The sequence below is a fragment of the Petromyzon marinus genome, chromosome 9 (assembly GCF_048934315.1).
Source record: "Petromyzon marinus isolate PM22_M1 ecotype Great Lakes invasive population chromosome 9, UKy_Petmar_22M1.pri1.0, whole genome shotgun sequence".
Lineage (NCBI taxonomy): Eukaryota > Metazoa > Chordata > Hyperoartia > Petromyzontiformes > Petromyzontidae > Petromyzon > Petromyzon marinus.
Window position 1 is genome coordinate 17,243,156 of NC_133675.1, and position 17,437 is coordinate 17,260,592.

The 17,437-nt window shown below is 51.5% G+C and overlaps 3 protein-coding genes across 5 annotated transcripts in view; 2 read left to right on the forward strand and 1 right to left on the reverse strand.

Moving 5' to 3' along the window:
- FAM193A (family with sequence similarity 193 member A) overlaps positions 1–4,134 on the forward strand; it is a 50,813-nt gene extending 46,679 nt beyond the window's left edge. For both annotated transcript variants that reach the window (XM_032950221.2, XM_032950222.2), the window contains exons 19-21: positions 62–1,448; positions 2,702–2,783; positions 3,277–4,134. In XM_032950221.2, coding sequence (XP_032806112.2) covers positions 62–1,448; positions 2,702–2,783; positions 3,277–3,370 — 1,563 coding nt within the window. In that variant the 3' untranslated portion in view covers positions 3,371–4,134. The remainder of the gene's footprint in view (positions 1–61; positions 1,449–2,701; positions 2,784–3,276) is intronic.
- A 1,586-nt stretch (positions 4,135–5,720) lies between these two features.
- RNASEH2C (ribonuclease H2 subunit C) lies at positions 5,721–9,709 on the reverse strand. Its single transcript, XM_032950238.2, has 4 exons — positions 9,189–9,709; positions 7,887–8,002; positions 6,700–6,819; positions 5,721–6,046 (listed from the first exon to the last, which is right to left on the reverse strand). Exons 1-4 carry the CDS (start codon positions 9,355–9,357, stop codon positions 6,017–6,019), a joined length of 435 nt encoding a protein of 144 aa, XP_032806129.2. The 5' UTR covers positions 9,358–9,709; the 3' UTR covers positions 5,721–6,016.
- A 66-nt stretch (positions 9,710–9,775) lies between these two features.
- SMNDC1 (survival motor neuron domain containing 1) lies at positions 9,776–16,524 on the forward strand. 2 transcript variants are annotated; one of them, XM_032950236.2, is made up of 6 exons: positions 9,776–9,915; positions 12,293–12,412; positions 12,979–13,124; positions 13,299–13,466; positions 14,223–14,376; positions 15,284–16,524. In XM_032950236.2, the coding sequence occupies exons 2-6, from the start codon at positions 12,293–12,295 to the stop codon at positions 15,419–15,421; spliced, it is 726 nt and encodes a 241-aa protein (XP_032806127.1). In that variant the 5' UTR covers positions 9,776–9,915; the 3' UTR covers positions 15,422–16,524. The 2 variants fall into 2 exon arrangements, with proteins under 2 accessions (XP_032806127.1, XP_032806128.1); XM_032950237.2 differs by lacking the exon at positions 9,776–9,915 and adding an exon at positions 9,968–9,989.
- The last annotated feature ends 913 nt before the right edge of the window (positions 16,525–17,437 follow it).

Below are 17,437 nucleotides of genomic sequence, written 5' to 3' on the forward strand. Positions count from 1 at the left end.
CGCATGCGTTGCACGAGTCCGTACTGAGTGCGTCATATGTTGCCTTGTGCGTGTCTTGTAGATGGAAGAACGAGCCAAGCAAGAGACGGAGCTGAAGGAGCGTGGGGATCAGGAGCAGCTGCAGCAGGAGGCTGTGGTGGAGGAGGATGCCCAGCAGAGAAGAAGCACACTTCAGCGCACAGAGAGCAAGCTCGGCGTGGGACAGCCAGAGCCCGCCAGGCTCCCCGGCACGAGCAGGCCTCCCTCACACTTCAGCACAGAGAGGCCCGCCAGGCCGCCCGTCGTTCAAGCGGACTTGCTGCTTCAGAACTGCACTCTGGCTAGCACAGTTAGCAACATGCACGCAGCTCAGGCTACTAAATTTACTCATTCGGCGTCCACCGGTGGCTTGTCCGAGTCCAAAGATGCGCGGTCAACTACAGCAATTAGAAAGGCAGACCCATCGCTGGCCCCTAGCTATGAGAAGAACAGCAGCGGTGCGTCAGTGATAAAGACTTCAGATGCGGAACCTCAGACTTTTTTAGAATCCGTCAAAAGATGCACGTTCGCACACGAGGAGAGAGCACGTGGTACTCACGATCAAAAACCTGCGGAGTTGGGAAAGCGACAGCACAAGCAGAATGCAGTGGAGTCAAAACAAGAAACCGTAAATAAACATAATCTGGCATCTGACCACAGAAGAGTTCAAAGGGAAATGAACTGCACAAAGATATCCGATTCTACATTGGTAGGAGAACCGTCTTGTACGTTACAGAAGCACGACGTTCACCATCGGGAGCAGCAGGTTTCTCCGCCTGCGGTGCCTGATCATCCCAAAGTCAAAAGGTCTGAACTCCCTCCATTAAGAGGCAAGCCGGCTGCTGACACGCCGCAGCTGAAGGGAAGAGCAGTTGAATGCCCCGTCGCGAAGAGCGCGTGTCAGCACGCGAGCTACTCCATGCCAGATGCTCTGCAGCCCAAGGGCAAGGCCTCGGAGCTCCATGCCAAATCAAAGGGGGCAGCAGAGGTGCAGCGCAGCAAGGGAACAGAGCCCCTAGTTTGTCAACAAAATGGCAAAGTGACTGACTCCCACGTGGCTGTGCAAAACAATGAAAAGTTTGCACTCGCATCATTGCAGACCAATGAAAAACTTGAATCGACCGCGCGCAAAGCAAGTGGCACGTCAGAGAACGGATCGCAGAAGAGCGGCAACACGGCAGGCGTTGCGCAAGGACTGAATGGCAAGATGGAAAACGCACCCCTGCAGACTTACAACAAGATAGAGCAGCACGCTCCCTGCAAGGCGAGCGGCCAAGAAGGGCCGCGCGGGCCGCACTGCGAGCCCCAGCCGCACGGGGCGGACGAGCAGCACACGCCGGAGATTAATGGCAAAGCAGACTCCCCTCAGCCCAAGAACAAGAGCAAGAAGAACAAGAAAAAAAAGTCTGAGAGACTCAACCCTTCCATCGGTGAGCAGCGCCACATGGAATCTGCTTTCAAGCGTTTCGCACAGGCGCTCTGCTTCCACGTTTATACAATTAAGATTAAATTTAATGATGAAGGTGCTCAATTTTATGATTTGTGAATTGATGTTTTGGTCAGGCCACGTTAATTATTTCACCACATTTGTGCTGTTAATATCCTCTATAGACTTAAGGTTTTCTTCAATCACAGATATCAACAATAATTGTAACTGCCTTATCAGCGTAATGAGGCAGTATCTGTATTGTGGCACGGCGACGCACGTCTTTGGCGATGCCTATGAGCGGGTTCATCTCATTCGACAAGTTGACACTAGCACCCTCGTGTACCTCCGTAGGACATGTAAGGTGAACCTCAAGCCTAGATCCCCTCTGTGTAATTGCTGCATCACGCACTGCTTCGTGTGTGGCATGACACGCATGTCAAGGTGATTCGTTGCGTGTAACAAGCGAGATCCTGTTCCTTCATTACTGCCCGACTCGAGAATTCCCTCCGCCATAATACCTTATCCCAGGTTCTTATAAGCTTGCTAAATTCATTCAACAAGTGCGTTAACTTTTATTTATCACACCATCCATGGTGGTGTTCGTTGCGGGCCACTTGGCATTTGGGCCTGTGCTCCACAACTATAGGTTAAAAAGACAAACGTTAAATTGGTTGAACGTTCAGATCTCGTCGCGATTGTGTGGACGTGTGCATGGTTTTTCATGCCACGATGCCCCACGCGACGCTGCGCGCCACCCAGGAAATGCGTGGGCGCCCGTGGGGGAGGGGGCTCCATCCGAGCAGGGGGCGCTAATTGGGGTGGCCGTGTGGCAGCCTCTTGGTGCGGTCGCCGATGTGGAAGTGGCCGCGTTACCCCGGCTAGAGCTCCCACCTGCGTCCCGTCAAGTCGCCGCCACCGCGGAGGGCGAGGGGTTTTGACCCTGGCACAGGAATAACCCTGGCAGTTGGCCTTGGCATTTTTGTGACCGTTCATGGGGGGGGGGGGGGGGGGGGGAGGACCCCTTGCACCTTCCGTGGTCCTCTTGTGGGATCCGTGGACCTCGAGGTGAGGTCCCCTGTTTTAGATTATGATTCTTATTTGTAGCCCCATCCCTCAACTTGACTCAAGTTAGAATCGGAATCCTTTTGGAGGAATCTGATGTACAGTAGAAGCGGGTCAGCAGGTTACAACAATAAAGTTAACGTGTGAATCTTGTTCTGGAATTACCTTGTTAACTGTGTTTTTATTTTTCAGATGATGTGTTTCTTCCAAAAGACATTGATTTGAATAATGGAGACCTGGACGAAACCGAGCGAGAGGTGGAGCGATTTAAAAGGTAACGTTCTAAGTAAAGATGGAATCGTTGATTATGCTCAGACTGGAGTCCATTTACATGTTCTTGTGGGTAAATAAATAGCTATCACAACGGGAAAGTCATGTAACAGTGCATTTATTAAAATCGGTACTTATGCAAGATGTTAAGTTATAGGAAAATGTTACCGTTGGGTCAATAGCACGTGGTGGACAGTTAAATGTAGATTGACTAATGCTGTATCTCACCGCGTGACACTTTGTGCCGTGTTTCCAAATCAGCTTTCTGGATCTCATCCATGAATATGGGATATAGATCATATAACTTTGCACTTCCTCAAGTAGAAATTTGAAGGAAGTGTATCTGCAGTTGACTCTCAAAGCAATTGAATGGCTAACTCACTTCACACTAAATATCTAAGTTGCTCTTCATTGGCCATAAAAAATCATCACTTACTGTTTGCTCGTTTTCGTATGAAGAGCTGAAGCCTTTTTTTTATTCTCAAACTCTGCTGCAGGTTCTGCATGGATTCTGCTCGACAAAACCGCCAGAAGCTCACTGTCAACTGGTCGAACTTCAACTTGAAGAAGTCTGGGTTTGCTGCTCACTGAACAGGGGTGGAGGAGGAGGAGAGATGGTGGCGCAGGCTTGGGCAGGGCCGCCCCACCCAGCCCAGCTGTCCATTGGCTGTGGACCAGCCGGCACTCCCTGCGCGCGTGGGTCATTAAATGTCTCCGGGGTTGCGGTGCGTTGCAGATCTGCGTTATGATTTGACTTGAGCTCTGCCAGCTGCTGTAAAAAAAACCATACTGTAAGTTGTGCTGTTCTTGAAACTGCTTTAACTCTATGCACAGCTGGCCTCTATGCAGTGCAGGGTAGGAGGTGTTTTAGGTCAGTGCTTTTTCAGGGAGCCAGAGGGAGGGTGTTGCCTTCTGGAAGGGTGTGTCCTACTTCATTCGCTGAAAGCTGTAACGTTGCTAGGATGCAGACAATAAACGCCTTGCTCGTTACTCCGTATTTGATAGCTTATTGCTTGAGCACCTTCTTTCTTTGAAACGATGCCTGAAAGTGTGAATCGTACTAACTCAATGTTTCTATTCGCTGCTTTGTTAGGGCTGCTTTTACTTGAGTGAAGTTGAAGGGTCCTCATGGGGGCGCTCTCCTAGCCTGCCTGTGGCCTTGGACGTGTGTGTAAACCGTGTGTAAATCATTTGAGCTGTCGTAGTGTTATAACATTTAGTAGGTTGCAGCATACAAAATACTAAACCTTAAAAAGATCCATATAGTATGTTATTGGATACTTTTTTTAAAGATATTGTACAAATTATTGTAATGTCTTTCGTTTTTGAAAGGAAATACAGTATAGTTATAATGAGTGACGCGTTTTGTTTTTGTCATCTGGAGTGATTCCTTAATCGGTAACTCGTAATCATCACAAAGCCGAGATAACCCCCCCACCCATCATTCGACGTGCGCGCAGCGGCGCGTTGAGGGGCGAGTTGGTTCACGAGACGATGGCAGGATCGCCGTTGCCCCTAAACTGAAAAGTCTGGAGGATGGTGGTGATGCGCTCTGCACCGGTTGGAGATGCTTCCCCGTGGACGGTGGCCGTCCATCCAGCCATAGCATGGCTCCACATACGGGGAGGCGATCCGACTCGGGGCCGCGATGGGGCCCGGCGATAGCGCGTTCGCTGCTCATCGCAGAGGTTCGCAGTTTGAATCCAGCAGCCGTATTTACCGTGACCAACCCGATATAATCTCTTGATGCTCCAGTCCCACACACAACCAGGTCTCAGCTCAATAACTTAATCAAGTGTGTGTGGTTCAGAACAGAATGTGTCGATCACAAGCCCGAGTCGCATCTGGCACCAGCTCAATATTGTTTCGAAATGGACATCTTCAAACGAGATTTCCAGAAAGTTCAGGATAGCTTGGATGCGATTCCACATTCGTCAGATTTGCTGTCGCTGCTCATGGTGAGCTGCATCCATTTCTCTCGCCTTTACATTCATTTCCACTCTTGTTCTTCATAATTTTCAAATTTAAATAAATCGGCCCATGGGCTGAGGGCACGTGAAAATTCACCATTTCTGTTCTGCCACACTTGAAATCTGATAAGGGAATGTGGGGAGGTCAAGTTTTCATCTTATCTGCAAATGGGGCTTCTGCAAACCATTGGTCGGGATTTATTGAATAAGCCTTGATGCATCTTTGTTTGGGCACTGACGCTGACGGTGGCAGTCCCAGCCCTAGATCCCAGTTACAAAAGGGTGGTAAAATGCCAATAAAAATGTAATGAAAATTTAAGGAAAACGGCATCGAAAGTAAAATACTGTATTAGCATTAAAATATCCCAATTTCATACTCTACTGTATTCTAAAGCCATGCTAAATTTGGTTTGTTAGACTCCAGGATGAGATCATTAATGCATCGCGTGTATTAATAGCCGGAGTACGATATGTGTCACTCATAGGCAGGTTACACTAGAGGTAGGGGTCTGGTGCAGGTCATAACATCTCAGTTCAACTCGACACGGCGCGTACAGACGAACATTGGTGCGAGCACCGGGGCACTGTCCTCGTGTGGTTTGTGCGCCCGTCAGTAATTATAATTCCGAGCCCTTTCGTAATTCTACTGCTGGATGATATCCTCCCCGCACGGCGTCAGTTACGAGCGTAGCTTGACTATACTTCACCACGCTGGTCTCTGCGGCCTGGTGAAGGAGAAACCGGGACTGGTTCGGATATCGCTCGTCACCGATGAAGGCCGTGGCTGGGAATCGAACTTGGGCTGACAGCGCAGAGCACCCATCCACCGCTCTGCCCTGCGTGTCCTGTCATCGGGAATGTAACTCTGGAGTGAACGTGTTAGATGGCGGTGTGATGACAGACCTGGATCAGGGCTATTACGCACATCCCTTTGGGCATGTCACTTGTGTGTCCCAGCCTGCAGACTCAACACCGCTTGACTCTTTATTAAGCTTTAAACGTACATTCCATCTATGTACAGTGCAGTACGAATTGCTGTTGCATGGCCGCACATCGCAAGAAATCCTGTGGACTCCGTTGTCGACGCTCGAATTGGTTTTCCAAGCAGTCCGTACTCAAAGACATCGCCGTATATTCATTTGGTCTTGGAGGCAGTTATCACACATGCATTGTCAAACTATACTGAGATAACACAGGCCTAGACTTTAACGTTTAATGCTTTTATTGTATAAAAACACTAACTCCCGTCACGAAATGTCCACCGTCGCTAGTCGTCCTCGTCTTCTGATCCATGAATCTGCAACAGACACCATTTAGAAATAATTTTAAACATTCCCGTTGCGTGGCACCCGTTTGGGTCGCTAAAATAACCAGCAGCATAGCAATCACCATCAGCCAGCATCGCATTTGTGTAAATCCTAAGAAACACACACAGGCTGTGGCCTTAGCGCACTGCGGTCAACAGATATCCCACTACGAGCTGAGCCTCAGTGGGTACAAGCACTGTTGAGGTCAGCAATGGGAAGAACGATCCCTGCGTGGTCCTGCTCACTCACTGAAACAAAAGCCTTGAGGAATATTGCCAATGTGCAATGTCCGGCGATGGATCTGAATATCAAGAGCATTGTAAAATCCCTCAAGTGGTGCGGTCACTGAGAATGGTCCTCGTGGGGAGAAAGACCACGCAGGCTGTTACACGCAGGCTGTTACACGCAGGCTGTTACACGCGGCCCCATCCACTCCTCTCGGGTGGGAAATGTGGACATGTAGGAACACACGGGCCGGTGTGCGTGCCCCTTGTTGCAAAGGATTCCTTTGCAACGTACCCAATTTGAAAAGTTGCTCTCAATGTGTCAAATTTCAAAGCCGCTTCGGCTCAAGTCTCACGAGAGCATCTCCGCACGCACGGTGGTGGTGGTGTGGGTCGCAGGGCGAGCTTAGCGCGGTTACCGCATCGGCCAGCGCAGGCCAGCCCAGGGCCATTGGCAGCGCGTCGTCTCCCGAGGGAGCCGTCTCCAGGTTCCAGTGCGAGATGGCCGAGAAGGCTCGCAGCGCCGTGGCCCTGCGATCCTGCGAGACGAGAAGCGCCATCGTTGGCACGAACTCCGCAAGGTGGCACCACGGCACCAAATTTTGGTGCAGAAAAGCCAATCCCCTTTGAAACACGAACTGTGTAATTATTCTGTTTTTTTTCGGTAAAGTCACGTAGAAATAATAAAAAATAAAATTATATAGCATACGACGTTTCGATCGCAACACAAGCAATCATCATCAGGTAGAGGAAACAACCGCAGATATATATACAGACCTTAAGTAGGGGGAATTAACACAGATATACCAGGGGATACAGAGAGATGGAACATCGCACTAAATCAAACAGGGTTTAGCAAAATTTGGAAACTATATAAAGCAACGCAAACGGTCGGTTAAAACAACGCATGGTTTGGTTGAATACGCTGTTTCAAAGATTGTTAAATTGTAAGTTAAGTGTGAAATTTAGGATAGTGATAGAATACTTACCGTAGAGAGACCTAATTATTCTACTCCATAAGGTGTTTTTTGGGTTGGATCGCGAAAATGTGTCGTTAAACCCGCCACGGCCAATTAGTAAGGTTTGGCACGTCAACAGAACATGCCAAGTCGACACTGGTACAGCACACCGGTGTTGGAGAGCAAATCCACAACATTTACGCGATCTAACCAAAAAACCCTGTATCATGGATATTGGTCGCGAAAGCCTACGTGTTAAACTAATAGCATCCTGCCTGCTTCAACAACAACAAAGCATCTGTCTCGTAAAGTTCACGATACGGAGCCGAGATTCCTATCGACTGCAACCACTCAACGCGTGGTGCCCACAAGACGAATGCCACGAAACCAGACACGGGAGCGATGGCTCTTGCTGGCCTCACACACAAAGTTAACAGCCACAACAACCCCATAGGCACGGCTGCGTGAACGCTCTCTCTGTGCCCGGCCATGGGGGTTCTCCTCCAGGCAGGGTCCCGGGATGCCCCGGACGCACGCGACGGCAGCGGTGTGGCTGTGGCTGTGGTGGTGGCGGCGGTGGCTGTGGCTGTGGTGGCTGTGGTGGTGGTGGCGGCTGTGGTGGCGGTGGTGGTGGTGGCGGTGGTGACCTCGTGGCGCACGGAGGTCCCCGCCGACTCCTCGCGCACCACCACGCCCGAGTAGCCCGGGGGCAGCGGCACGGCGCGGCCCTTCAGCTCCCGACCGCGGAACGACGTCTTGAGTTCTGCCGAGTAGAGCGGTGACAGCGACAACAGCGTCGCGACGTCCCCCCCCACCACTGTCCCCCCCCACTGCCCCCCCCCGCTGTCCCCCCCCCACTGTCCCCTCCCCCCACTGTCCCCTCCCCCCACTGTCCCCTCCCCCCACTGTCCCCCCCACCACTGTCCCCCCCCCCACTGTCCCCCCCCCTGTTCCCCCCCCACTGTCCCCCCCCCACTGTCCCCCCCCTCCACTGTCCCCCCCCTCCACTGCCCCCCCCTCCACTGTCCCCCCCCCACTGTCCCCCCCACTGTCCCCCCCCCACTGTCCCTCCCCTCCCACGTCCCCCCCGCCAACCCACGTCCCCCCACCAAACCACGTCCCCCCCCCCACCAACCCACGTCCCCCCCCCACCAACCCACGTCCCCCCCCCCACCAACCCACGTCCCCCCCCCCACCAACCCACGTCCCCCCCCCACCAACCCACGTCCCCCCCCCCACCAACCCACGTCCCCCCCCCCCACCAACCCACGTCCCCCCCCCCACCAACCCACGTCCCCCCCCCACCAACCCACGTCCCCCCCCCCACCAACCCACGTCCCCCCCCCACCAACCCACGTTCCCCCCCCCACCAACCCACGTCCCCCCCCCCCACCAACCCACGTGTCCCCCCCCCCCATCAACCCACGCCCCCCCCCCCACCAACCCACGTCCCCCCCCCACCAACCCACGTCCCCCCCCCCACCAACCCACGTCCCCCCCCCACCAACCCACGTCCCCCCCCCCCACCAACCCACGTCCCCCCCCCACCAACCCACGTCCCCCCCCCACCAACCCACGTCCCCCCCCCCACCAACCCACGTCCCCCCCCCCACCAACCCACGTCCCCCCCCCCCACCAACCCACGTCCCCCCCCCCCACCAACCCACGTCCCCCCCCCCACCAAACCAACCCACGTCCCCCCCCCACCAAACCAACCCACGTCCCCCCCCACCAACCCACGTCCCCCCCCCACCAACCCACGTCCCCCCCCCACCAACCCACGTCCCCCCCCCCACGTCCCCCCCCCCACGTCCCCCCCCCCACGTCCCCCCCCCCCACGTCCCCCCCCCCCACGTCCCCCCCCCCCACGTCCCCCCCCCACGTCCCCCCCCCCCCACGTCCCCCCCCCCACGTCCCCCCCCAAATGCGGAGGTGGCCGGGCCCCTCACCGTCGCCGTCTCCCGTGCGCACGGCCGGGCTGAAGAAGGCGGCGACGCGCGCGGGCCCCGTGCAGTGCACGCGGCACGGCAGGCGGTGCACGGCTCCCCGCGCGGGGGGGTCGCTCTGCGCCTCGCTTCTCGCCTGCGCCAGCGACGCGCGGCCCAGCGCCACGGACATGGCCCGGCCCCGACAGAGCTCCGCGTTCCCGCGTCACGTTGCTCCTCGCGCTCCCCCCGGCTCGCTATTGGTCAACGACGCCAAGCCAGGGGCGGGGCGCGAGTTCGTAGCCAATCACAGAGGAGCTCTCCCGCTTTGTTCTCGGGAGCGTCGGTGCCAGCTCAGAGGGTTTTCACTTCATCACTACACGGCTTCGACTGTTGGACAACAGCTTTTTTACAACTTTCTGTGGCGTGATATGTGTTGATATCTTAGATTTATATATGTATGTTCAGAATCGATACTCGTTTAAGATATATCAATCAAAATATCAATCGGCGTCCACGCCCCCCGGAGCTCACACGCGGCAGCTCTCCCCACTCGGTGCCAACCGCCAATCAACGTTGGCAGCGCGCGCGTGCGTCACATGACTCGAGCGCCCCCCGTCCCCGCACCTAACGAGCCGGTAACGTCATCGGCGTAGTCGACATGACGTCATGTCTCGTTACCAGGCCCCGCACGTGACGTCACCCGCAGGCCGCCAAGTCTCGCCTCTCCTGGAGTCTCTCCGCTCTCACGGTAAGGATGGCGCCGGAGGAGACGGGGAGGAGATCCGCGCCGCTTAGCGCCGCGCGCTCTCGCCGGAGAACTGGGTGCGAGTCGGGGCCGCGAGTCGGGGCCGCGGGCGGGGGGGGGGCCGGAGTGAGAAGCGCGGAGTGGCGCGAACCCCTGCGACCTGGGCCTTAGAGCCCGAGGTCCTGGGCCGCGCATCCTCGGCCTCGCTTTGACCGCGCTGCCGGGGAAAACGCGGGGCGCTCGGCCGAGAGATCGAGACTAGCGGGGGGCGCGGCGCGGCGCGGCCGGCTCCATAAAACTCCTAGAGAGTGTCATTCACGCCGCCTTCTAGCCCGCTTCTCTCTGCCTCGCCGCCTCTGTGCCGACTTCCGCGCCATCCGCGCAGCGCTGGGGTTCGTCTGTCCCGCGTCCGGCTGACCGTGCGGCCCCGTGGCGTTGTCTACGCGTTGCGCGTACGGCGTGAAGGCCTCTGTTTCTTACATACTGTACGGCACTCGCCTTCACAAACTGTAGGGGCAAGTGCTGTTAGCGAGTAGCACCTACGAAGGCCGGCACGGCACACGAGGGGATGGGTGGCCAACAACACGCCCGGCCGCCTTTGTCTTCCGAATGGCGATGTTTACACACTATCAGGTACTCATTTGAGTCTGAGCCGACCTAGAGGAGGTCCAGGACTGGTTCAGTTAACCGTCCTCATGCCGGGTTCGTAGCGCAGCGCGCTAACGAACGTTGGGCTACGTACGGTGCGAAAGAAGTTCAACATACAGAAAAGACACTGCCTACTCACCCGCTTACCTACTCACCCGCTTACCTACTCACCCTCTTACCATCTCACCCTCTTACCAACTCACCCTCTTACCAACTCACCCTCTTACCAACTCACCCATCCACCCATCCACCTGTCAGCCTCCCAGCCTCTTCACCTTTCACCATCCTCCCAGCCTCTTCATCTTTCACCATCCATCCTCCCAGCCTCTTCACCTTTCACCATCCAGCCTCTTCACCTTTCACCATCCTCCCAGCCTCTTCATCTTTCACCATCCATCCTCCCAGCCTCTTCACCTTTCACCATCCAGCCTCTTCATCTTTCACCATCCAGCCTCTTCATCTTTCACCATCCTCCCAGCCTCTTCACCTTTCACCATCCTCCCAGCCTCTTCACCTTTCACCATCCAGCCTCTTCATCTTTCACCATCCTCCCAGCCTCTTCACCTTTCACCATCCAGCCTCTTCACCTTTCACCATCCTCCCAGCCTCTTCACCTCAGAATCTCTTCGCCGCCTCCCCCCACGTGTCGCTCACTCACCGCGAGTCGCCGTCTCTGTGGCGCTCATGCAGCACCGGTCTCAAGGGAAGCGTTCAAGGAGTACGCGATGTCTTATTATAACTTGTGTATTATAACTTGCGTGTTATAACTTGTGTTTGAGTTATGTAGGGTTGTGTCTCTTCTATTTTGATGACGTGTGCCTTAATTTGGCGTTTTGAGCGTTAGGTTAAAAATACAAGTGACAAAACGGTGGTGTTTTTGTGGGACAAATGAACAACTGAGGAATGATTAATTGGTTATGGATGCTGGCTCGTGTGTTTATTCAGGATGCTCATTTTGTAGGTTATGCAATTTCACTTGCTATATATGTTGGCATTCTCTATTATTTATAATCGGCCAAGCTTTTAACAAAATTTGTCAAGTCTTTAAACATCTTTCATTCACGTTTTGAATTGTATTTATGTATTCTAACGCTAAAATGTAATGTTTTAATATATTTTAAACCTTTTAATGTATGTAATTAGGCATTTGGGATATCTCATTCAATTTAATATTAATTATTGTTGTTACATCACGTGCAAATAATATTGAAAGGTTAATTTAGTAATTATACGGGAATAAACCTGCGTGTATGTGGAAGATACCGGGACATTTAATAGGATAAGGAGTCGCGTGTTGGTAATTTAACATTTTGTCGTAATCGTGCGCTTGCAGTGGTTTTGCCGTCTGTATTGCATGCACGAGTTCACAACATTTGGTTCGTACAAAAATGAGCACAGCTATCAACCCACACGGTTTACCCCGTATGCTTGTACAGGGAAATTGAGTTTTCAGGTCCATACGGCGTACAGCCGTTTCAATACGGGCCATTTTTTTGTCTATTTGTGTTTCTTCCTTGTGATGGGACTTTGTAGGATGAACGTTGAGATTTATAAGGTCACGAGATGATTAATGAGGTCTGAATTGGTCTGGAATAAGGTAGGCAACGGATAAGGGGTGGACAGGTCTGAATAAGCAGCCTCGAGCAACCCTTTGGTGTGTGCTGTAGAGTTTTGACTATGAAGCGAGCTGAGAGTAACTGCCATAATGATGAGGAGCGTCCTCTGTGTGCAGATGGCCGAGGACCTGCCTACTCAGTTGAGCAACTACAAGGTGCAGCTTCAGCAGGTGGAGGCAGCACTCACTGCCGACCCCAACAATCAGGACCTGCTCAAGCTCAAGAAGGATCTGCAGGTAACATTGCACACCGCCTTCTACAGTCGCTGCAGTGGAGGTCACGGGAGGAAAAACCCTGCGCTCATTACAATAAATACACTGTCATGGAGCATAGCACCAAGACGTGTCTCTACACAAGCTTCCAGCACCCTTGTTTGATTTGTGTTGCTTTTTATCAGTGGAATTATTACGACAACCCACACCACACTTGCACTGCAAATCCCCATTGGAAGTCTAAATCCATCTTCGTATGGAATGAACTCGCTACATTCTCCATTTTTAAGCACTAAAGACATCTAAAACCCGCCACTCTAAGGTGGATTTTTTATTTCACTTTGGCGTTTACATGGGGGACCTTTGTTTCCCCTCCGAGAAGCGCTCCTTAGAGGTTCACGGATGTTGCGGCGGCCTTTCGAAAGTTTCTCTGTCAACACTTCCCCTTTGTGATGTGCACTTTTGAAGCATCGCTTGACAGAGTTTACACTTGGAATTGTGCCGAACGTCTCGGACTTGCGGCGAGGCTTGTGTTGCGTGATTCTTGGTGCGGGACCTCAAGGCCCCTGCCGTGTTCCCCCGCGCCGCAGGAGGTGATCGACCTCACGCAGGACCTCCTGACGACACAGACGAGTGAGAGCTCCGCCAGCGCTGCCGAGCGCGAGCCGGGCCGCAGCCAGGCGCCCCCCTGGGCCGTGGGAGACCACTGCCTTGCCACGTGGAACGAGGACGGACAGTACGTGCACGCGCCACCGTGCCACTCACCCCCATGCTATTCACCTCCGTGCCACATATCTTTGTAACACTCACTGCCATGATGCTGGATGTGAGTTGTGGTGAAAGTGAGCATGAGATCACCGGTTGAGACATTGATCTGAACGACGCTGCCCGTCGCATGCGCTGTGTCAAGGTGGTACGAGGCGGAGATCGAGGAGGTGAACGTTGATGGCGGCACGGTGGCCGTGACGTTTGCGGGCTACGGCAACACGGAGGTGGTGCCCATGCACTCGCTGAAACCGGTGGAGCAGGAGCGCCAGCTGAGCCACGAGCTCGACACGGGAAATAAGCCCAAGTCAAAGTAAGGGCTCTGCCACTCTCTCACCGTTATTACCCTGGTGGCAAGGCACCCGATGCCAGTCTTAGCTCAAAGGCAGCGAACCTCCGAGTTGATGAAAAGGTTGATCAGAAGAAACGATGACTCCGGAAGACGTGTCTGTGAGACCGTGACCCGTGGTTGTCAAGTGACCTTGTGTTGAACGACTGCAAAGTAACTGTGTATGCTGCAGCTGCATTTGCTGTCTTTACTGTCATCAGTTCTTAGTGGTTTAGAATATTGTTGGATATTTTACAGACTTTTATCATATTTTACTTTATCTTATGATCCTTAGGAAGTAATTCCAAATATTAATTTTAAACTCATCAGTTAAGTTATGTTGTAAATAACTTATAGATGTATGCACGTGTTGTTAGACAGAATATGGCTTACTGGAAAGACTGAAAATGTTGCCAACACGATATAGTCAAACATGGCGTACCTTTGTGTTGTACATTGCCCACTTAGTGACTCATTCATGGCTCCGTTATCATTTCAGTCGCATCAGAGAGGTTCTGTAGGAATGATAGGATCAAACAAGCTTTCCAACTCTGAGAGAGCTTGGCTTACTAACGTCCGTGTGCATCTCTTGATGATTACTCTAACTTGGCTTTGTAATTTAAAGTGACGCTTTTCCTACTCACTACCAAAAACAGCTCGCTGCTTGCTGAATGTGCTGCTGCAAGAGTGGACTGGTTGGGTGCTGAGTGCTGTGCTGGCTGTGCGCTGTGTCCGTTGCAGAAAAGAGCTGCTGGCTCAACAGAGAGAGTACAAGAAGAAGAAAGCCCTCAAAAAAGCGCAAAGGATGAAGGACATGGAGACAGAGAGGGAATCGCAGAAGAGCAAATGGCAAGACTTCAACAACAAAGCCTACTGCAAAACAAAGAAAGGCCATGTGAGTGCTGTTATCACAAGCACTCTTTAACTGGAATCATAATTCACATATACTTCATTCATTAGTTGACAGTTATTTTTCTGCTAGATTTGAAGGGGTTATTTTGATCGTGATTGCGTTTGTACTGTTATCTGCATGTAGCAGTGCAGTGGGGAAACATCTAAATTTTACAGAAGTAGCCACGGTGGAAAGAGGCGCACACAGTTGCCTTACCCCACATTGCCACAATTAAGAGTGAACTAAACGCCCTTTCATTTAGACGTCACTACGTGCTCGCGTGCTACTCAATGCCAGACTCTTCCCTTCGTAAACTTTACTATTCACCTTCTCGGCCAAATGTATTTTTGTATGAACAGGGAAGCGATTAATGAAATTCATTCGTTTTTGTGTCAGGATTTGGCACACATCGCCGGAGTTTTGTTTCGTTTTCTACTTCAAACATAATAAAATAATATATTGATATAAAACAGGAAAGATAAAATAGATCACACTCTATACCCGATTGTGAGAACAAAAGTTGAATGGGCAGTCTTGAGTAGTGAATGAGATTATTCATCATTGATTTTTGGATGAGGCCACTTAATTAATTGGCCAATTTTGTGTTAAAGCCCTATACCAACCGACATCCAAACAAATTAAATTGTTGCGTACAGATGTTTAACGTGCCAGTTATTATTGTTTCAGCTCACCGATAAGATGAACAATTCTCACAATTAAATTTAGCAGATAAGACGTTTCACTTGCAACTGCATGAAGCATCCTCGGCCCTGAAACCAGGAAGTGAGAACATTCTGCGAGAAAACCCAGCCAGATCATGCAATGGCCGAACCCAGCAATCGGTTATGAATAGCGATTGACACGCTTGTGCCATGTGCTCGGCCCCGTGCTTCCCTTGCGGTGTTTGCAGGTGAAGAAAAGCATATTCGCTTCCCCGGAGAGTGTGAACGGCCGTGTGGGTGTGGGCACCTGTGGAATCGCCGACAAGCCCATGACGCAGTTCCAGGACGCGGCCAAGTACAACGTGCGGCATTACATGCCCCAGTGAGCCGCCGCCGCCGCCGCCGCCGAGCTCCTTGCCGTCGTAGCGGCAGCAGCAGTGGTGGCAGCGGCGGCGACAGAAGCAGCAGTGGCGGCAGCGCCCCCCACGGCCTGTGCTCGCTCGTTCGGGCAGAGCGCTCCACAAAGGAACTGTCCAGCGGGGTGGCACTGGTTTTTTTTATAAACATCTACGTTATTGTATGTAACTGTAAAAAGCCCGGGGGATGTGTTGAGTGATGGATGCGGTGGCCTACTATAATCGTTATTGATGTAATTTTTTTCATTGTTGTGGAATTCCAAACTGAAGCTCTAACCCCTTCAGTACCAATTTCTAACGAAGGTAGCAGCTGTTTGTTACACTGCTTGTTCGTGTAATGTCACAACCGGTTCTGATAACATTGATGTGTGGCTCTGGGGCGATCACTCCGCATTTAAGCCACTTGCTGTGTGAAACGTATTAGCAGCAGAATTTCTGTAATATATCCATTTTATACATTGTTCACTCTTAAACAGTACATCCTCAAATCGTCATGCTTATTATAGGTATTATTTTCTTTATTGTAGAAACATTCTTTTTTGTTAGTATTAATAGATCCTAAGCGTTGTTTTTTTTTTTACAGTGTTCTTTGCAAAACATTGTCGCATGGTTGTTAAAACACCGGTAACAGAGGAAGCACGGTGTTCATCATGTCTGCTGCACAAGGAGTCGCCTGCCTCCAGTCCAATTGACAAACTCGAGAATTAATTTTTATGCCTCAGCCTCGAAGGAACATCATGTGGAAGACAGCTGTTATGGTTGGGGTAATAAACATTACCAGGGTGTCCGTCGTGAATAGTTGACTCATGAATTGTTTATTTTTGGCTGCCTTCCAACTGGATAGGTGGCATGGTGTCAGCGCTACCATGCAGCGCACGGCTGGATTTACAGCTCTTTCATGTGTGCAGTTTTTACAATCTCCAAAGTCAAAGGCGCATGCGTGCTGCCTCCAGACATTGACTGTTTGTTAAATACTTATAATATTTAATTAATAAATTGTGAGAATTGTCATGAAGCCACCCGTTACCGTTGATTAAAAAAAGTGGTCCATGTTCTTACGTGGATTGATCCTATCAACGTGTGTCACTGGTGTCTCTGATGTTCTCTGCACTCACACTCATCTTGATGTCATCATTATACCGGTAGGAACTCAATGGAGGTTGGGAAACGAGGATTGTAGCTGTGGCAGCCTTGCCGTCGGATTCATTTTACCAAGCAAGTGCGTGTCCTGGACGTGGCTGTTGTGCTTCTAGAAACGGTGCAGCACAACTAACTCTGGGCTGTCTGCACATGGTTTCTGACACCTTAGCTCATTGATGTGTTCTTCTGTTTATACAAAGCCCTGGTCCCATATTTGTAATGTATCAGGATTATCAAGTTACTAAAGTGAGCAAATGTTTTACTCAGCTTCTGATATCAATCATTGCCACTGTAACCAGCTTAGTGCCATTGTGGTCCCCTTGCAAGGGGGCTGTTTAAACTCGTACTTTCTTAATGCTTATTTTATAAATGTATATGCGTGTAACTTCAGGGTACTTGATGTGGACGTTTCTGTGGCCAACGGCCACATTAAGAACGATGTCCCAGGCTCTTTAACGTGCGCGCAACAGCAGCAGGCTGCGTGTTTTGGTAATGTTGCACAGAAATGAGTGGGCAGTGGTGGAAATGAAGCCATGTGCTTGTAGTACTCCGTTGATCAGAGGGAGATGTAACCCGGTACTATATCATTTTACACGAGTTATGTTGTTGCATTTTCTTTTAGGGGATTGTGTAAATTGTCACTTTCCACCTCCCTCTTGTTGCCTGCGCGCTCTTGTTGCTCGCTCTAGCAGCTTCACTCGTCTTTTGTACTCCAATTTCTCATCGTTTTCTGATCGTTTTTCAGAGTTGTGTGTATTCAATCCTCAGTTTTGCATCTCTCTATAGTTCTCCTCTTCTTCAACATTTTTTCAATTTGCTTTCCAAAATTTGCCTCGCTTTTAATGC

Coding starts and splice junctions, on each gene's coding strand:
- RNASEH2C (XM_032950238.2), bottom strand. CDS start 9,357: ATGTCCGTGGCGCTGGGCCGCGCGTCGCTGGCGCAGGCGAGAAGCGAG. Junction 8,003..9,188: donor GCGCACGGGAGACGGCGACG/GTGAGGGGCCCG, acceptor TCTACTCGGCAG/AACTCAAGACGTCGTTCCGC. Junction 6,820..7,886: donor GGACCTCCGTGCGCCACGAG/GTCACCACCGCC, acceptor CTCGTCTCGCAG/GATCGCAGGGCCACGGCGCT.
- SMNDC1 (XM_032950236.2), top strand. CDS start 12,293: ATGGCCGAGGACCTGCCTACTCAGTTGAGCAACTACAAGGTGCAGCTT. Junction 12,413..12,978: donor AGCTCAAGAAGGATCTGCAG/GTAACATTGCAC, acceptor CCCGCGCCGCAG/GAGGTGATCGACCTCACGCA. Junction 13,467..14,222: donor GGAAATAAGCCCAAGTCAAA/GTAAGGGCTCTG, acceptor TGTCCGTTGCAG/AAAAGAGCTGCTGGCTCAAC.